The sequence below is a fragment of the Leucoraja erinacea genome, chromosome 9 (assembly GCF_028641065.1).
Source record: "Leucoraja erinacea ecotype New England chromosome 9, Leri_hhj_1, whole genome shotgun sequence".
Lineage (NCBI taxonomy): Eukaryota > Metazoa > Chordata > Chondrichthyes > Rajiformes > Rajidae > Leucoraja > Leucoraja erinaceus.
This window is the reverse complement of record NC_073385.1, coordinates 44,223,941-44,242,858: the sequence shown is the minus strand read 5'-3', so window position 1 is coordinate 44,242,858 and position 18,918 is coordinate 44,223,941. Positions and strand designations below refer to the sequence as shown.

Below are 18,918 nucleotides of genomic sequence, written 5' to 3'. Positions count from 1 at the left end.
AAGTAAAATAAATCAACATCCTCAAAAATATATCTTATCATTTTTCAAAGTAACATCATATGACCATAAGTAAAAAGATTTGTTGTTTGAGTCCTATCATTACCTTTCTTCCTTCTAGCTATCGCTCGATTTATTGTTGTTATGTTGCAGAAGTGACTATAGCACTCTGCATGGTAACCCGGAATACACTGCTGCCTCCTAATAATAGAAGATAATATGTGTCGGGGTGTATTGTACATCTTTTCATGGTTTATATTATGTAAGACAATAACGACATACCAATGAGGAAATTAAACATGTATGCATGTCCAGGTAGATGGGATGGCAAGTCTGCAAATGATCAAATTAGTGTTCATTAAAGCACAGTGAATGTCCACACAAAACACTTTTGTGTGGACAGGCTCTGAAGAGTGGAGGGGCAGAAGCTGCAGAAAAAAAAATCTCATATTACTTAGGTTTGCATGGACTTCAATTCATAAAATGTCAATCTCTTCTTAATTTCAATGAGACTGACACTGTACTGTAATTTACTGCCATAGATAAGACTTCAAGTTCAAGTGCAGGATAGCTAAAGAAAGAAACATCTCATAGTACCTAGATCTGCATGGACTTCCATTCATAAAGTGTCAACCACTATTTAATGTCAATGAGACTTACACTGTAATTTACTACACTTGATAACTTATTTCAAGTTTAAGTAGAGGCTACAAAAAAACATTTTCAGTCATTAAGTCTGCATGGACTTCAATTCATAAAATTTCAACTTCTTAATGTTAATAAATGTTGTTAATTAATAGTTAATAAATAATGTTAATTAATCTTAATAAAATTCCCCCTCCAGTTTCAATTCCATTTGGAATATTTTGGAGGACCAAGAAACCAAGAAGAATGTTAATGAGAATAACAATAGGTTACGACCATAGAAAAACTAGTTCAAGTTCACATATCACCAATTCATTTCTACAGAAACATCAACCATTTTTGACCATTTCTCACTGCAATGGAAGCCTATAAATTGCGATCGATATCCCTCCGTTTTTCTCCCGTAGTCGGGGCCTGAAAACGGCCGCTACAGACGGCACTATGTACAGCCACCCGCCCGCGGAGATAATCCGCGGCTCCGCGTTCACGAATCGGCCGCTTATTAATTGAGACCGCGGCTTCACTATACCGCGAGTACCTAGGCCCCGCGGTCGGAGCACTTTTTCAAGGTAAGTTATCGCAGGCAGCTCCGAGAATAGCTGTTAAATACTTAGTAGACTACAACACGCTGGCATTAGTGACAATGTTTAATAGTAAGATTAAACGAGAACTTACCAGTTCGAAGTTTGATCTGTATTTTATGAGGAGTTACGATGAGGGATTACGTGAAGAAACCCGCTCAGTGCGCAGGCGCGGCATACTTCCAAGCAGCGGTGTGGAATCACAGATAGACACAATATGAAGTAAACATAGTAAAGATTAAGGAGACATCAGTTTACTAGGTTGATCTATATAATGAGGGTGGGAGCGGAGGGCACGTAATCCCTCATCGTAACTCCTCATAAAATACAGATCAAACTTCGAACTGGTAAGTTCTCGTTTAATCTTACTATTTTACTTTGGAGTCACGTGAGTGACTACGTGAAGACTTCAAAGGTCTGTGATTTCAAACCGTGTAACAGTTTTATTTCACTCACTGCCGAAGTTCTTGAGGGAGGAAGTGTTATCATAATTAACCAAAGAATCTGTTTGTTCAAAAAACAGAAAGGTGTTTATTAACAATAACAAAAATTAAATGCTCCCCCGGGCTTAAATTAAAGATTTGCAGTTTGTAAAATTCTATCTGCAAACAGGTCTGGCTTCATCAGCGGTTTGTTATAAAAGTTTCGGAATGTCGATTCCCTCGACCATCCTGCCGTATTTAGGATGTGGTCAATCAGAACGTCCATTCGCTCAGCCGCTGATGTCGATGCTGCCCTGGTGGAATGTGATTTAAAAATGTTAGTATCTATTCCGGCAGCTTTCAGCACCTGTTTTAGCCACCGTGAAATGGTTTGGCTTGTTACCCGTCCATGTGGTTTTTTGTGGCTGACCCATAAGGCTTTTTCACTCCCTCTAAGTTTGTGGGTTGTGTCTAAATATTGCTGAAGATGGGTCACGACACACAACCTTGGTTCTGGTGGGTAGGCCCGGAATATCATCGATGAATTGGGAGTTCCTGGCCTGCTTTGTTTCACCAGACCTAAAATAATGAACGTGATGCAGTCTGGGGTGATCACCATGTTGTCCAGTCGTAGTTTGTGTAGTGACTGGACCCTTTGAGCGGATATGAGAGCCATGAGCATGAGTGTTTTTAACGTAGACTCCTCAAGACTGAGGGATCTAGCTGGTGGCCATCCTCTGAGATATGATAATACCACACTGATATCCCATACATGGGTATACCTGGGTTTTGGGGGCTTGTTATTGTAAATGCCCTTCATACGTTTTATCACCAGTGGATCGGATCCTATGCTCTGCTGTCCTGCTGGTTTTAGATAAGCAGACAGGGCGCTTCGTGCTGCATTTACGGCACTGTAGCTCATCTTCTCATCATGGTGTAGTTGGGCCAGGAACTCCAACACGTCGGTGATTGTGGTAGTTTCGTATGTTGTCCCTGCGTCCAGGCAGTATTTTTCCCATTTTTTGATGTACGTCAGGTACTGCTTCTTGGTGGATGTTCGCAGAGCTGCCGACATGGTGGTGATGGTTCTTTCTGATAATGCCAGTCCCTGGTAAGGTCTGTTTAGAACCTACAACCCAGGAGTTTAATATGTTCATGGCATGGGTGGCTCATGCCGGATACTGGGTGAGTCAACAACCGTGGGTCACTAAGGAAAACCATTGGTGACTCGACCACCATGTCGTGAAGGACTGGGAACCATGGTTGGGTAGGCCAGTCGGGCACGATCAAAATTCCAGAAGCAGAGTCACTCTGAATTTTCCGAAGTACCCGACTGATGAGGCAGAAGGGAGGGAAAGCATAGAAGAAGAAATTTCCCCAATCCAGCGTGAAAGCATCTACCGCTGCTGCCTCTGGGTCTGGTTCCCAAGCCACATACATAGGTAACTGGTGATTCAGTCTTGATGCAAACAAATCGATATCTGGCGTTCCACATCGCTTAATAATTTTAGCAAAGATTGTTGGGTCTAACATCCATTCGATGTTATCATTGAATTTTCGTGACCTGGTGTCTGCCACTGTATTTAGCTTACCTGGTAGATAGGCAGCTGATAACCAAATATGTCTTTTGACACACCATTGCCAGAATGCATTGACCAATTTGTCGCATGATAATGATTTTATGCCACCCATGTGGTTAACGTAAGCCACCACCGTAGTATTGTCAATCTGTAACCTAACATGCACGTGCTGCATTTTAGATGCATATGCTTTTAACCCACAATAGGCGGCCAACATTTCCAAATAGTTGATGCCCAGTGTGTGTAGTAACGATGATTCTGAATTAGTCCATCTGCCACCTGTGCTGGATATGGAGTTAGTTGCTCCCCAGCCTAAAGCACTGGCATCTGTTTTAATAACTAAATTAGGGTTGGTGATGATAATAGGGCTGAAACTGTGCCAAACATTGTCTGCCCACCACTGTAGTTCTGATATAGCTTCAGTGGGTAAATTCATGATTCGGTCATAGTGACCCGAGCATCGTTGTAGTGCATGTACCTTTGCTCTTTGTAGATTTTGATAGTGCAAAGGTCCGAATTGTGTAGCTGGAATTGCTGCTATGATCATCCCAATTACTCTGGCCACTTGTCGAATTGTTGGTCGTTTGGTGACCATTAAATTGTTGCATGATTGTGCTAATGCAACCATTTTTTCCCTTGGCAAAGTAACAGTCATATGAATTGAATTGATATTGAAGCCCAGGTAATCCATGGTAGTTAATGGCTTCAATTTGGATTTATCTGGGTGTAGGACGAACCCCAGTGTTTCAAGGAGCTGTTTTGTAGCTAGAACTGCTGCCACAGCTAATTCCTTGGTTTTTCCTAATATGAGGATATCATCCAAATATGTCATGACTATATGCTTTTGTTTTCTTAATATTTTCATGGCTACTTTTAGTATTTTTGTAAATAGTCTGGGGGCTGGGGTTAGGCCATTGGGCAATGTTCTATACTGCCATAGTTGCCCCATCCAGATAAATTTTAGGTATCTACAATGATCCTTGTGTATGGGTATTAGATAGTAAGCATCTTTAATATCAATGCTTGCCATAAAGTATCCTTTGGAGATCAGTTGTCTGGCAGTGACAAAAGTCTCCATTTTGAAGTGTATATACTTAACAGATTTATTTAGTGATGTTAGGTCAATGATGATGCGACATCCACCATCTTTTTTAGTTTTAGTAAATATATTCGATACAAATTCCAATGGTTCATGTTTGGTCTTTTCAATGATCCCTTTTGCAATGAGCCTTTCTAGTTCAGCTTGTCCTTCTCGCTTCTCTTTCTCAGAGGGAGAAAATACCCTTTGGGGTGTATGCTGAACTGGCGGTAATATGCCCAATTTAAATTCAATTTTGTATCCACTAATACTGTTGAGTATATATCTGTTATTTGTGACAGTACCCCATGCTTTTTTAAACAAGTGTAATCGCCCCCCAGTTAGTAGAGCACCCTTATTCTGTGTATGCTGGCAGGAACCAGACCCACCTACCTCCATGTTTGTTGTCGTTTCTTCTATTGTTTTTTCTTGTAGGCTCGGTTTTGCTGGTATGCTGGTGCTGTCGGGGGGCGGCGCATTTTCCATGGGGTCCGCTCTGGGCCCATGTCTAAAAAAGACCTTTGGGGGTAATAAGCAGCAGTCCCCGAGCTTTCACCAGTCCTTGGATGTGGGTGTTTACTGGTGGATGCCGAGGGGTGCTGCCAGCTGGGTGTCGGATGAGATGTCCTGCTCGTTCCCGGGCCTGCCCTCATGAGGCCCACAGGTTTAGCTGCCTCTTCTATGTCTTTTAACCTTTTTGTCAGGTCATTCCCAAACAGCAATGCCTCTGTTTCCGCTGCAGGGGTTTTGCATAGCCCCGCATATTTGGGGTTGAGGGCAGGTCTTGTATTGTCCCGCCTCAGATTGTTGATCTCATATTGTGTATTGCACATTAGTGCTAACACATCCTGTTGGCAGGTGGTCATGTCAGTATTTTCCGTGGAACGAGCAAAGGCGGTGATTGCCGATGTTAGGAGCTTCAGAATTCGCTGCATTTTAAGCTCTTGACTGCGAATCTGCTGACCCAGCTGCCTCCAGATTTGACCGTTGACGCTCTTTACTTTTAGTGCCTCACAATTCTCTGGCGCTGTGTACTCTTCTAAAGCTTCTTGAAGGACCTTCTCCTGCAGGGCTTTGTTAGAAAGCTGGTTGATACTGGCTGCCATCTTGGGTTCCAGTAGTCTTCCTGCGCGTGGAGGTGCCGCATAGCGGCCCACGACACCCAGCAGCTCTTCATGTTCCTGCTCCCCTGGCATACTCCTGCACTCGTCCGCCTGCCCTTGTTGTAGACCAGCCCAGCCCTGGTCACCCTTGCTAGCCTCGAATAAAGAGGGAGCAGAGGGGGGTGCTGTAGATACTGTGGAGGAGGCATATGCCCTTCCTCCATGAGATCGCTTTTGCTGCATCTCTTGGTTGAGCATTTGCTCCAGGAGCTGTTTTATACAGCTCAGGCGGCTGTCTCTCCTCTTTTTAGGTGGAGACATTTCCTCCTCCGACGATGAGTCGGAGATAACCGGCCGATTCGTCTTTTTGGTGGACTTCCTCCCTGTCCGAGGTGCTGAAATCGGCGGCACAGGGATTGGCTCGGTTTCGGGAGTTAGGGAGCGCTCAAAGAGCGGTCCCGCCGCCTGTGGCTGCCACCCTGATATAGAACCCTCCTCTGGAGGAGTCGGGCAAGGGGCAGTTTTCTTAGCGAGTCGCTTTTGCCTTGTAGCCATTCTCGCAATTTTCCTGTTCTCCTATTCAAAACACTTACCTGAAACGGTCGCGTTATATACTGCAGCTGGAGAGCCTGACTCCAGCTGCCGCCGCTGTTGCGCTGCTGGCGTAATGCCGCGCCTGCGCACTGAGCGGGTTCTTCACGTAGTCACTCACATGACTCCAAAGTAAAATTGACTGTGTTATGGATACATATAGTTTAGGCCCTCAACATCATGATTGAATGAATGAATGAATGTATGAATGTATAATGAATGAATGCATGCATGAATGAAGTGAATGAGTGAATTTATTCACATTATAAAAGGATGCAATTAAATTAATTAAAGTCCATACAGATAGATTTTCATAAATTCAGACTTTAGACTACCTTTCAGTTAGAGTTGATTCCTGGCTGGCTTCTTTGTGTTGGAGCACCTCAGCAGCGACTTTGCTTTCAAGGCTTTCTTCCACATCAGCACTTTATTCAGCCTTTTTAATGCTTTTCTCACAAAATTCAATTACCGTGCTGCAAGTTTCCACGACATTTATTCCACAGAACAACAAATCGCAATCTCCAGTAAAGCAGGCATCTGTAGAGGCACCCTCAGCTATTTTGTGTGCTAGCCTGAAGCAAAGCGCGTGATTGGCCAACTGGCAGACATCTCAATGTTAAACGTGCTTTGATTGGACTAAAAATTACCCGAAATATTTCTAGTTTTTCTCTAATTTAATAAAAAAAATGTGCAAGTCTTGTTCATGACGAGTTTCAGGGGTGATTTATATAATTTTATTACACAATATGTGAAAATTTCATGTAGTTTGGTGACTTGGGTCACGAAACTGCAGAATAAAGCTCCTCGGCCCACAGCCTATGCCTATTTCAGCTGATGATTAATGAACAATAATGAACAAGTTTCAAATTTATTCTGTTTTTTGAATTATTTTTTGAAAATATCTGAAAACTTGAAGATTTCTACACGAGAGTAAAATGCTGAATTTGTTTTCTTTTGTGATTACAGTCCCAACACACTCCACAAAGTGGCGTCATACCTTTGTCTTTTGCCAACCCTGCCAGAAGGAGAGAATACATGTTATGAAAAGGAATTTCTCTTGGAAATGTTGGTAGGTATTTAAATTATAAGAATTTGGGGTGGCACAGTGGTATAGTTGCTGCCTTACAGCACCAGAGACCCGGGTTCAATCCTGACCACGGGTCCTTGTCTACAGAGTATGTACATTCTCCCCGTGACCGTGTGGGTTTTCTCCGGGTGCTCCGATTTCCTTCCACAGTCCAAAGAAGTGCAGGTTTGTGGGTTGTGTGGCTTCAGTAAAGATTGTAACTTTTCCCTAGTTTGTAGGATAGTGCTAGTAGAAACATAGAAACATAGAAAATAGGTGCAGGAGTAGGCCATTCGCCCCTTCGAGCCTGCACCGCCATTCAATATGATCATGGCTGATCATCCAACTCAGTATCCTGTTCCTGCCTTCTCTCCATACCCCCTGATCCCTTTAGCCACAAGGGCCACATCTAACTCCCTCTTAAATATAGCCAATGAACTGGCCTCAACTATCTTCTGCGGCAGAGAATTCCAGAGATTCTCCACTCTCTGTGTGAAAGAAGTTTTCCTCATCTCGGTCCTAAAAGATTTCCCCCTTATCCTTAAACTATGACCCATATAAACTATGATAGTGTATGGGGATCGCTGGTCGGCATGGACTCAGTGGGCTAAAGGGCCTGTTTTCGTGCTGTATCTCTAAATTAACTAAATACTAACAAATACAAAATTGGAACATGATTGAAAGGTGGAATTTGTTCATTTAATGCTCTTTATTTGTAACAGGTGTCCCGACATGAACGGCGAACATCTCAAATTCAGCAATTAAATGAGATGCCCCTTTATCCCACAGAGAAAATCATCTGGGATGAAAACATTGTACCGACGGAATATTACTCTGGTGAAGGTATGTGAACCATCAGGCATGTGGGAAGTTTTGTTTCTTATTCATTGCTGAATTCTGTTTAGGTTGAAATTTTGTACCATGGTGAGGTTTTTTTCCTTTATTATGCCAGGCTGCCTTGCATTGCCAAAGCTGAATTTGCAGTTCTTGACTCTTCATGACTATCTGCTGAGGAATTTTAATCTCTTTCGGCTGGAGTCAACATATGAAATCAGACAGGATGTGGAGGATGTAATCAGCAGACTTAAACCATGGTGGGTATTAGTATGCATAATTCAACCATTCTGTTTTTAAGTACATTTTCGTTCAGTAAATTATTGGATTTGTGCATTATTAAAGAATATTTTGAAGTTGTTTTAAAACTTCTCATCTAAAATCTTTGGATTGTTTCCACTTTTAATTATGCTTGTACATCTGTCCAAAATGTCAATTTAAAAGTAGCTAACTTACACGGAGGAATGGTTCCCCCAGAGTGTTGCATTATTAATTCCAAGCCATACTGTTCATGTTACTAGGACATGCAACATAGCACAATAACAGGCCCATCAGTCGACAATAAAATAACATACTTTTAGAAGAGAGTTGAGGAGGAATTTCTTTAGCCAGTGGGTGGTGAATCTGGAATTCATTGCCACAGACAGCTGTGGAGGTCAAGTAATTGGGTATTTTTTAAGCAGAGTTTGATGTGTAAGTGTGATTTGATTAAAGGTGGCTTGATTAGTAAGGGTGTTAAAGGTTACAGGAAGAAAGCAAGAAAATGGGGTTGAGAAGGGAAAACAAATCAGCCATGATCAAATGGCTGAGCAGACTTGCTGTGCCAAATTGTATAAGTCTGCTCCTATGTATTATGTTCTGTGCCGAACATGATGCCACCACCATCACTTATCTACCTGCATGTAACCCATATCCCTCCATTCCCTGCATATCCACATGTCCAGCCAAAAGTCCAAATGGTATGTAGTACTCTACTCATTCAGTTCACAAAGATTGTGGGGTTACCCTGACAGGACTGATCCACAGTGAGTGGGGATCACATCACTGCTGTATTTTAATGGTAGGTGCACTGCTCAATCCCTTCCATGGTGATCTTTACAGTCACCATCATTCACGGTGATGGGTGAGAATAACAATGCTCCTTTGCGGAGCCAAAGTTGAGTGTCTAGGACAGCACTGTGTGCAAGTGGCACTGTCTGGTGTAAATCACAATGACATGGTCAGAGAAGGTCGACTGCCCACAATGGAAAGGAACCACATTGCCCAATCTGCTTTGCAGTGGGTGGGATTGGACTGTACAGTTTACCCCAGAGTCAAAACCAGAGCTGATTCACTTTTGAACAATTTTAACCATTCTGAAGCTTGTATTTGCTCTGTACTCACGAGACTTGAGTGAAATTCATTGAATTAATGTATTTTACTATTATGAACAATAAACACATGATAAATGCACATTTTTCTTTCCTACCACAACTATTCCAGTATTTATGGATGTTCTAAACTGGCAGCTTTGACACCTGCATCTCAATATTGAGAAATTATCGGAAATTACATTATTTTCAAAAATACATCTTTACACAGATATTTGAAATTAAGGGAGGTACGAAGAACTCCAGGTGCCAGGTTACAAAAAAAGACACAAAGTGCTGGAGTAACTCAGCAGGTCAGGCAGCGTCTCTGGAGAACATGGTTAGGCTATATTTCGGATAGGAACCTTTCTTTAGAGCCTTTGCCAAATCATCAGCTAATCAACCCCCCCATCACCTGTAAACACTTCTCACTTGCCCGCCTTTGACCCATCCTCGCCTCTCTTCCAGCTTTCTCCCTCCTCCATCCCCCATCACAATTAGTCTGAAGAAGGGTCCCGAACTGAACTGTTACTCATGTTCTCCAGTGATGCTGCCTGACCTGCTGATTACTCCAACACTTGTGTCATTTTTTAAATTCAAAATTAATATTTGGATTAAAATAATTTCTTTACCTCCATTTGTTACCAGCAAATTGGATTAAAAGCAATTTCAACATGTATTTTAAACTTTGGAATGTATTTTATGTGTATATTTCAAGCCAGGTCCAGGACTTAGCTTACTTATTTATTAACGCTGCAGGCAAGGAGAGTACGGAGGCGTTGTCTTTGGTGGTTGGGCTCGAATGGCGCAACCTATCGTCACTTTCACGATTGTGGAAGTAGCAAAACCCAACATTGGTGATAACTGGCCGGCAAGAGTCCGTGCTGACGTATCCATCAACTTAAACGTTCGATATCAAATCAAGGGAGAATGGGAAGGTAACTCGAGTGCTCAAATGATTTTACATTAGATGTGCTGGATATTGTTTCCTTTTTGCAGATGATAAGTAAAACAACATACTGTAGCTTTTCATGCTTATAATGGAATAGAATTGGAAGGCAATTCCAGACACTTTAAAAAAAAAAGTTACTCACAGAACATTAAAAGAATGAATGAATGTAAAACTGGGTTATGCTGAATGCAGCAAAGTTTAGTTTAGAGTTACAAAGCAAAAACAGGCCCTTCGGCCCACCGTATCCGCACCGACCAATGGTCGCCCTGTCCACTAGCACTATTCTACACACTAGAGCCAATTTACAATGTGTGCAGAAGCCAATTAATCTACACACCTGTATATCTTTGGCGTGTGGGATAAAACTGGATCATCTGGGGAAAACCTATGTAGTCACGGGGAGAACGTACAAACTCCATACAGATTGCACCCATAGTCCAAATTGAACCCGGGTCTATGGTGCTGTAAGACCCAACTCTACCAATGCGCCACCGTGCCGCACGAAGATTAGCTGCAACTAATTGCTTGTATGTATATTGATAAATTGGTGATTTTGTTTTAATTTTGGGATTATGTATATGAATAAAGCAATCTTTGATGAACTAAATCAATCTTCAGGTAGCCGCAGCGTGTGCATTTGTCTAAGGGAGCTTTGTAATACACATTTTCTTTATTTCTGGGTTGATGTGTTACATTTTCAATCCTGTAGCTCTTCGCAAACACGATGTCTGTTTCCTTGTAACTGTTCGACCAGTCTTGCCTTATGGCACAAAGTTTGACCGAAAGCAACGATTTGTAGAGCAATCGGGACTCATGTTTGTGCGTGGATGTGAAATTCAAGGCATGCTGGATGAGAAAGGACGGGTCATTGAAGAAGGTATGGTTTAGTGTTCCTGTTTGCAGACTAGCTATAGGCTACTTTTTACATGAGCATTCGTGTATCTTGCAGAGCATACTTCATGTAGTTTAATGTCAGTTCATTTGGCAGTTCCATTACCTACGATGCAAGAGATCAGAGTTCAAAATTCTTTTGGACTGCAATAGAATTCAACCTGGTTTTTTTTTGGTGCAATTCTGAGGGAATACTGCTGTGTTAGAGGTTCTGTCTTTCTGATCAGATGCTATTTCAGTGCATTATTTCAGTTCAAGTGACATGAAGGTTCCCATTGCATTATTTAAAGCAAGGTCAGACTATTTTTCCCTGTGCGCTGGCCAAAAATAACTTTTCCTTTGAAACTGAAGGATCACCTTGTCATCTATCCTGTTTGTTGAAGTTTGTTTCACATAAAGTGGCAGTCAAAGATTGACACACAGTGCTGGAGTAATTAAGCTGGTCAGGCAGCAACTCTGGGGGGAAAAAATGGGTGACATTTTGGGTCTGGACCCTTCTTCAGACCCTGAAGAAGACCATGTCTGAAGAAGGGTCCTGACCCGAAACATCACTGTCCTTTTTTCTCCAGAGATGCTGCCTGACCAGCTGAGTTACTCCAGCACTTCATGTCTATCCTTGGTATAAACCAACATCTGAAGTTCCGTGTTTCTACGAAAGTGGCAGACATACGCATTTTAAAAATAAAACAGTGACTAAACCGTGACAGGACAATATTAATTGTGAAATAAACGTGTGAAATTGTCCTGAGGTTGTGAAAATTTATGTTGAATTGGTCATTATCCAGTTGGATGGTCAAATGTATTTTTACTGCTTCAAGTGTATGTTTATGTTCCATTATTATTAACTTACTTTATTATTATTACTTGTCACAGGTCCTGAACCTAAACCAAAGCTGAAAGGAGATTCACGAACATATAGAGTATGGCTAGATCCCAACCAATATCAGCAGGATATGAGCTTCTCAATTCAAAATGGGGCAGAAGATGTCTACGAGACCTTCAACATAATCATGAGAAGAAAACCTAAAGAAAATAATTTTAAGGTGAGTTTAATTAAAGCTGTAGGAAAATTGTATTCTGTATATTGTGATGAAAGTTCTTCTCAAGGTTATATGAAAGAATATTTTTCAAATGTACTTTTTTAGAAGGAAGAATATGCAGGAAGTGTAATTGAGAGCATTACAATTCATTATTTCCTTTGCAGGTTGGACTGTTGAATGCAGTTTTAAAAATCTAAGCAGAAAAATGAAATTATTTGGTGGCTGTGCTCCTCATCACTCGAAAATAAAATAAAAGTTTGATTTACTTACTAGGACAGATTAAAAAACAAAAATGAGATTCAAAATAATTGGGCATTGGAAAAACTCAACAAAAGTCACATATATGGTGTCATTCAAAGCCTCTTCATTTAAAAATGGAAAGCACTGTGTACTCCAGACTAAACAAGTCCAATGGCTGGCTGTAAGCATGATATAAGTTCCATTCATTGAGCAACAACTTAAAGCTAAGATGTATTTGTTCAGAGTTCAAAATCTAGATCTTCCTGTTTAATTTGGTTAACTACTTTTAAGCCTGAGACAAAACTAATATTCATAATGTTTAACTGTAAATGTATGTATTGTGTGCTTATAGATGTTGGGGTAAATCTGTCACCCCTGAGTTGGCTACTTAGCCACCTGCCCTGGGCCACTGATTATTCCAGCATGGCCTAAGTGCAATCTTCTGCCTTGACTGTAACTCCCAGTTAGGTCTTTGGTGGCTGGTCCGAAGCCACCCAAAACCTCATTTTAACGAACCATACTTGGTGAATGGTGTATATTAAAGCCGATTGTCCGCTATAACTAGCAATGTTACAAAATTTTAAAAATCAAGTCTGCAATTTATCCCATCAGATAAAGCATTAAAAAGAAGTTTAATTTGACACCTAATTCAATTTCATATCTTCAGTATTAAAAAAGTTATTTTCAAAAAAGGCCATTTTCATACTCAGAAATTAGCATCTTGTTCCCTATTGCTTTTCCATTGACTTAACTCAAAAGCTGTGATCAAGGACAGTCAAAAGCCCATAACTTTCTTAAAAATTAAGAGAACTGAATGAAATTTTCAGTTATTATAGATTGAAGCATTCTGAAACAAATATGAACCAATCTTACTTGGATGACCTGAAATTAAAGCATATAATTAGTTAGTTACCTAATTGTAGCTAATTACAAAATTCAATTACAACATCTAAACATCTATCAATTTCTTAAGAAAAGGTTAACATTTTTAAATAGCCTAAGTGTCCAAATAACGTTCACACAAGAATTCACAATATAACATGATTTTTAAATCTCATTGTCATGAATTTATAGGCCAATGGAAGGAATTTTGTGTTTAATTCCCGTAAATTAATGGCCATTTTAATCATCTTGCGAGTGGGATTTTGTGGAACACGATCGTTTGGAACGTTGCAGTGAATTTAAAACCTATATCGGCAGGAAAAATACTGCCGGTTCGTATGGGACCTAAGTCACCTTTTCGCAACGTAAAATTTTGATTAAAGTCATCCTAAGAAGCACGTTTATATGTAAAATAAACGGCTTTTCTTTACCTGTCCCGTACGTGAAATCCGTCCCCGTTGTCGGTGTTGACGGCTTTGAAGTTGATTTTTAAAGTACTCCTGCTATTAAAATATCCAGTGCAGTTTAAAAAAAAACTTAATAAAACCTGACAAAAATCGATTTGAACAGGCTGGGAAAAAAACGGCATATTAATCCCGTCCGCCTCTCAAAGGCACCATAGAAACATAGAAATTAGGTGCAGGAGTAGGCCATTCGGCCCTTCGAGCCTGCACCGCCATTCAATATGATCATGGCTGATCATCCAACTCAGTATCCCCTACCTGCCTTCTCTCCATACCCCCTGATCCCCTTAGCCACAAGGGCCACATCTAACTCCCTCTTAAATATAGCCAATGAACTGGCCTCAACTACCTTCTGTGGCAGAGAGTTCCAGAGATTCACCACTCTCTGTGTGAAAAAAGATCTTCTCATCTCGGTTTTAAAGGATTTCCCCCTTATCCTTAAGCTGTGACCCCTTGTCCTGGACTTCCCTAACATCGGGAACAATCTTCCTGCATCTAGCCTGCCCAACCCCTTAAGAATTTTGTAAGTTTCTATAAGATCCCCTCTCAATCTCCTAAATTCTAGAGAGTATAAACCAAGTCTATCCAGTCTTTCTTCATAAGACAGTCCTGACATCCCAGGAATCAGTCTGGTGAACCTTCTCTGCACTCCCTCTATGGCAATAATGTCCTTCCTCAGATTTGGAGACCAAAACTGTACGCAATACTCCAGGTGTGGTCTCACCAAGACCCTGTACAACTGCAGTAGAACCTCCCTGCTCCTATACTCAAATCCTTTTGCAATGAAAGCTAACATACCATTCGCTTTCTTTACTGCCTGCTGCACCTGCATGCCTACCTTCAATGACTGGTGTATCATGACACCCAGGTCTCGCTGCATCTCCCCCTTTCCCAATCGGCCACCATTTAGATAATAGTCTGCTTTCCCGTTTTTGCCACCAAAATGGATAACCTATAGCCAAAGTCGCGCACACGGGCAGTGACAGAACTGCCGCTGAAGGTAAGTTTTGTAACATACCTTATATAACCGAGTAAGGGATTCGCTCTAACCACCTAGCAATCACTCCGTGAAACAAAGAATTGTTTTCAAATACAAAGTTCTTTGTAACAGCTACAAATGTATGTTTGCAAGCTAAAAATACTAAAGGCTGTTTGTTACTTTGTTTAATAGTTAAGTGTCCATCCGTGTGATCCTTGTCAATTCTAATGCCCTGTTAATTTCAATGGCCTCCACAATGTAACTAGCAGCCTGTGTTCTTAAAGAGACAGTCTGGTATAACCAAAATCTGTTATAAAGAGGTCTGTAATAACAAGGGTGTACAGTATTGTTAAAGGTTGCACACTAGAAACAATTGAAAGTAAAACATTTTGTTTAACTCGATTTATCTTTGCTTTTCTCTCCTCTATGAGTGTCTCCCATTTAGTTAACTCTCCCAGTTAGCTAGAAATACTTAAGAACTGGGAGACACGCGGAAGATACTATATCCGCCTTAACTATTTCCTCTGGCAGCTTTTTCCCCTCGGGTTCTTATTAAATCTTTCCCTTCTCACCAAAAGCTTACGCCCTCAAGTTCTTGATTCCCTTACTTTGGGGGGAAAAGACTCTGCATTCACCCTATCTATTCCCCCCATGATTTCATACATTTATATAAGTTCACCACTTAGCTCCTGTTCTGCAAGGAATAAAGTCCTAGCCTGTTCAACAACTCCCGACAGTTCAGGCCCTCAAGTTCTGATAACATCTTCATTATTCGTCTGTGCACTCTTTACAGCTTAATGGCATATTTCTATAGCAGGGTGATCAAAGCTGAACACAATAGGTCCAGGTGTGACCTCATCAACATCTTGCACAACTGTAACACAATGTCCCAACTTCTATACTCAGTTCCTTGACTGATGAAGACCTGTGAACCAGATGCCATCTTCACCATATTTACCTGCCCTGCCACTTGCAGGACACTATGGACTTGATCCCTCTGCTCTATAATACCCCCAGGGCCTGACTGCTCATAGAAACATAGAAAATAGGTGCAGGAGTAGGCCATTCGGCCCTTCGAGCCTGCACCGCCATTCAATATGATCATGGCTGATCATCCAACTCGGTATCCTGTACCTGCCTTCTCTCCATACCCCCTGATCCCTTTAGGGGCCACATCTAACTCCCTCTTAAATATAGCCAATGAACTAGCCTCAACTACCTTCTGCGGCAGAGAATTCCAGAGATTCACCACTCTGTGTGAAAAAAGTTTTCCTCATCTCGGTCCTAAAAGATTTCCCCCTTATCCTTAAACTGTGACCCTTTGTTCTGGACTTCCCCAACATCGGGAACAATCTTCCTGCAACTAGCCTGTCCAACCCCTTAAGAATTTTGTAAGTTTCTATAAGATCCCCCCTCAATCTTCTAAATTCTAGCGAGTGCAAACCGAGTCCATCCAGTCTTTCTTCATATGAAAGTCCTGACATCCCAGGAATCAGTCTGGTGAACCTTCTCTGTACTCCCTCTATAGCAAGAATGTCTTTCCTCAGATTAGGAGACCAAAAATGCACGCAATACTCCAGGTGTGGTCTCACCAAGACCCTGTACAACTGCAGTAGAACCTCCCTGCTCCTATACTCAAATCCTTTTGCTATGAATGCTAACATACCATGCGCCTTCTTCACTGCCTGCTGCACCTGCATGCCTACTTTTAATGACTGGTGTATCATGACACCCAGGTCTTGTTACATCTCCCCCTTTCCTAATCGGCCACCATTCAGATAAAAGTCTACTTTCCTGTTTTTGCCACCAAAGTGGATAACCTCACATTTATCCACATTATACTGCATCTGCCATGCATTTGCCCACTCACCCAGCCAATCCAAGTCACCTCGCAGCCTCCTAGCATCCTCCTCACAGCTAACACTGCCCCCCAGCTTCGTGTCATCCGCAAACTTAGAGATGTTGCATTCAATTCCCTCGCCCAAATCATTAATATATATCATAAATAGCTGGGGTCCCAGAACTGAGCCTTGCGGTACCCCACTAGTCACTGCCTGCCATTGTGAAAAGGACCCGTTTACTCCTACTGTTTGCTTCCTGTCTGCCAGCCAGTTCTCTATCCACATCAATACTGAACCCCCAATACCGTGTGCTTTAAGTTTGTATACTAATCTCTTACTTGGGACCTTTTTGAAAGCTTTCTGAAAGTCCAGATATAACACATCGACAGATGGCACAATGGGCTAAGTGTTCGACTGGCGACTGGAAGGTAGCCGGTTCGAATCCCGCTTGGAGTGCATACTGTCGTTGTGTCCTTGGGGCAAGACACTTCACCCACCTTTGCCTGTGTGTAAATGCAATGTAATTATGTGAAGCACTTTGGGGTCAATGCAAGTTGACTAAAAATGTGCTATATAAATAAGATTATTATTATATTATTATCCACTGGTTCTCCCTTATCCACTCTACTAGTTACATCCTCGAAAAATTCTATAAGATTCGTCAGACATGATTTACCCTTCATAAATCCATGCTGACTTTGTCCATTGATTTCACTACTTTCCAAATGTGCTGCTATCCCATCTTTAATAACTGATTCTAGCAGTTTCCCCACTACCGACGTTAGACTAACTGGTCTGTAATTCCTCGTTTTCTCTCTCCCTCCCTTTTAAAAAAAGTGGTGTAACATTAGCTACCCTCCAGTCCTCAGGAACTACTCCCGAATCTAAAGAGTTTTGAAAAATTATCACTAATGCATCCACTATTTCTGGGGCTACTTCCTTAAGTACTCTGGGATGCAGCCTATCTGGCCGTGAAATTTCTGCCCTGGTTTGACTTTCCACAATGCAACACCTCACACTTATCTCAATTAAACTGCATTAGCCGTTCCTCGTACCACTTTCCCAGCTGATTGGGATACTGCTGTAATTCATGATACCCATCTTCACTGTCTATGATACTACCTATCTTTTCCTCCTCTGCGAATAATTAGCCTCCAAAACTTTTAAATTTAAATAAAACTGAGTGTTCCTTATTAAGTAACGATATGAATTACTTCATTATCCCTCCAATGTTATAAATGTCTCAGTATACGGGCACTTTGCATTTTACGCAGAGTTTACCTGCTTGACAAGCAGCACGTAATTTAAAAAACGTGTAAATTAAACACATACACAAGTAAAGTGTCAAGGAGTAAATTTGAGTGCATTATTCCAAAATAACGTTACTAATCAAGCTACTAAAGGAAGCTTATTAAAAGAACAAGCGCGTTATTTTAAAATCGCATAAATCAAACACGTAAAACACGAGGCCTGAACTTATTAACGGCTCCCACTTCTTTGATGGCTAGGACTCGCCTTTAAGCAAATATTCTCTTTTGTTTTATTTCACTGTGGTATCTTTCATTTGGAATGACTTTGTAAAACTTAATTTCACTTCCAGGCAGTGTTGGAGACTATCCGGAACCTAATGAACACGGAGTGTGTCGTTCCTGACTGGCTTCATGATATTATCCTTGGTTATGGAGATCCAGGAAGTGCTCATTATTCTAAAATGCCAAATCAGATTGCCACACTGGACTTTAATGACACCTTCCTCTCAATTGATCACTTGAAAGCTAGTTTTCCTGGCTGTACGATTAAATCCACTGTTGAAAGCTCCACTTTGCAGAAACCTCCCTTCAGGTGATAATGCAGACATATTTTTAAATGAGCAATGTTTGCATATGTATAAAGTTGTTCCACGAATGTAGATATTAATATATTCTGAATTTTCTCTATTTGTGCAGTTTTGCCCTATCAATTTGCATGAATTATAAAACCATATTATTATATAACCATAATTATAAAAGTCATAATTATCATGTCAGTGAAAAAGTTGATATAATCTTGTCAGGAGAAGTACGAGCACTTTTCTCTTCTGAACCCCAGGATCACATTCTCAGTACAGTGCTGCAAGGGGAAAAAACGGAAAGGAGGAAGTGATGGTGAGGAGGCAGAAGAGAGTCAGACATTGACTATTGAACCTCATGTGATTCCAAATAGAGGACCTTACCCCTACAATCAGCCGAAGAGGTAAGGGCCATTCATTTCCATTTTAACTTCATGTAGCTAATTAATTTATGTGTTGGCTCAGTTGAGCTCCTTTGATTCCTAATCATGTATATTTACTACTGGACTGGTTCATTAATTTTCCTATTGATTTACACAAATGGAAGCTATTTCC

General features: G+C 41.2%; 1 protein-coding gene across 4 annotated transcripts in view; it reads left to right on the top strand.

Annotated features, from left to right (window-relative positions):
• The window catches only part of aqr (aquarius intron-binding spliceosomal factor), a 69,871-nt gene that overhangs the window by 22,801 nt on the left and 28,152 nt on the right, over window positions 1–18,918 (top strand). For all 4 annotated transcript variants that reach the window (XM_055640690.1, XM_055640691.1, XM_055640692.1 and 1 more), the window contains exons 15-22: window positions 6,964–7,066; window positions 7,786–7,906; window positions 8,016–8,157; window positions 10,006–10,184; window positions 10,908–11,075; window positions 11,963–12,132; window positions 18,136–18,377; window positions 18,624–18,767. In XM_055640690.1, coding sequence (XP_055496665.1) covers window positions 6,964–7,066; window positions 7,786–7,906; window positions 8,016–8,157; window positions 10,006–10,184; window positions 10,908–11,075; window positions 11,963–12,132; window positions 18,136–18,377; window positions 18,624–18,767 — 1,269 coding nt within the window. The remainder of the gene's footprint in view (window positions 1–6,963; window positions 7,067–7,785; window positions 7,907–8,015; window positions 8,158–10,005; window positions 10,185–10,907; window positions 11,076–11,962; window positions 12,133–18,135; window positions 18,378–18,623; window positions 18,768–18,918) is intronic.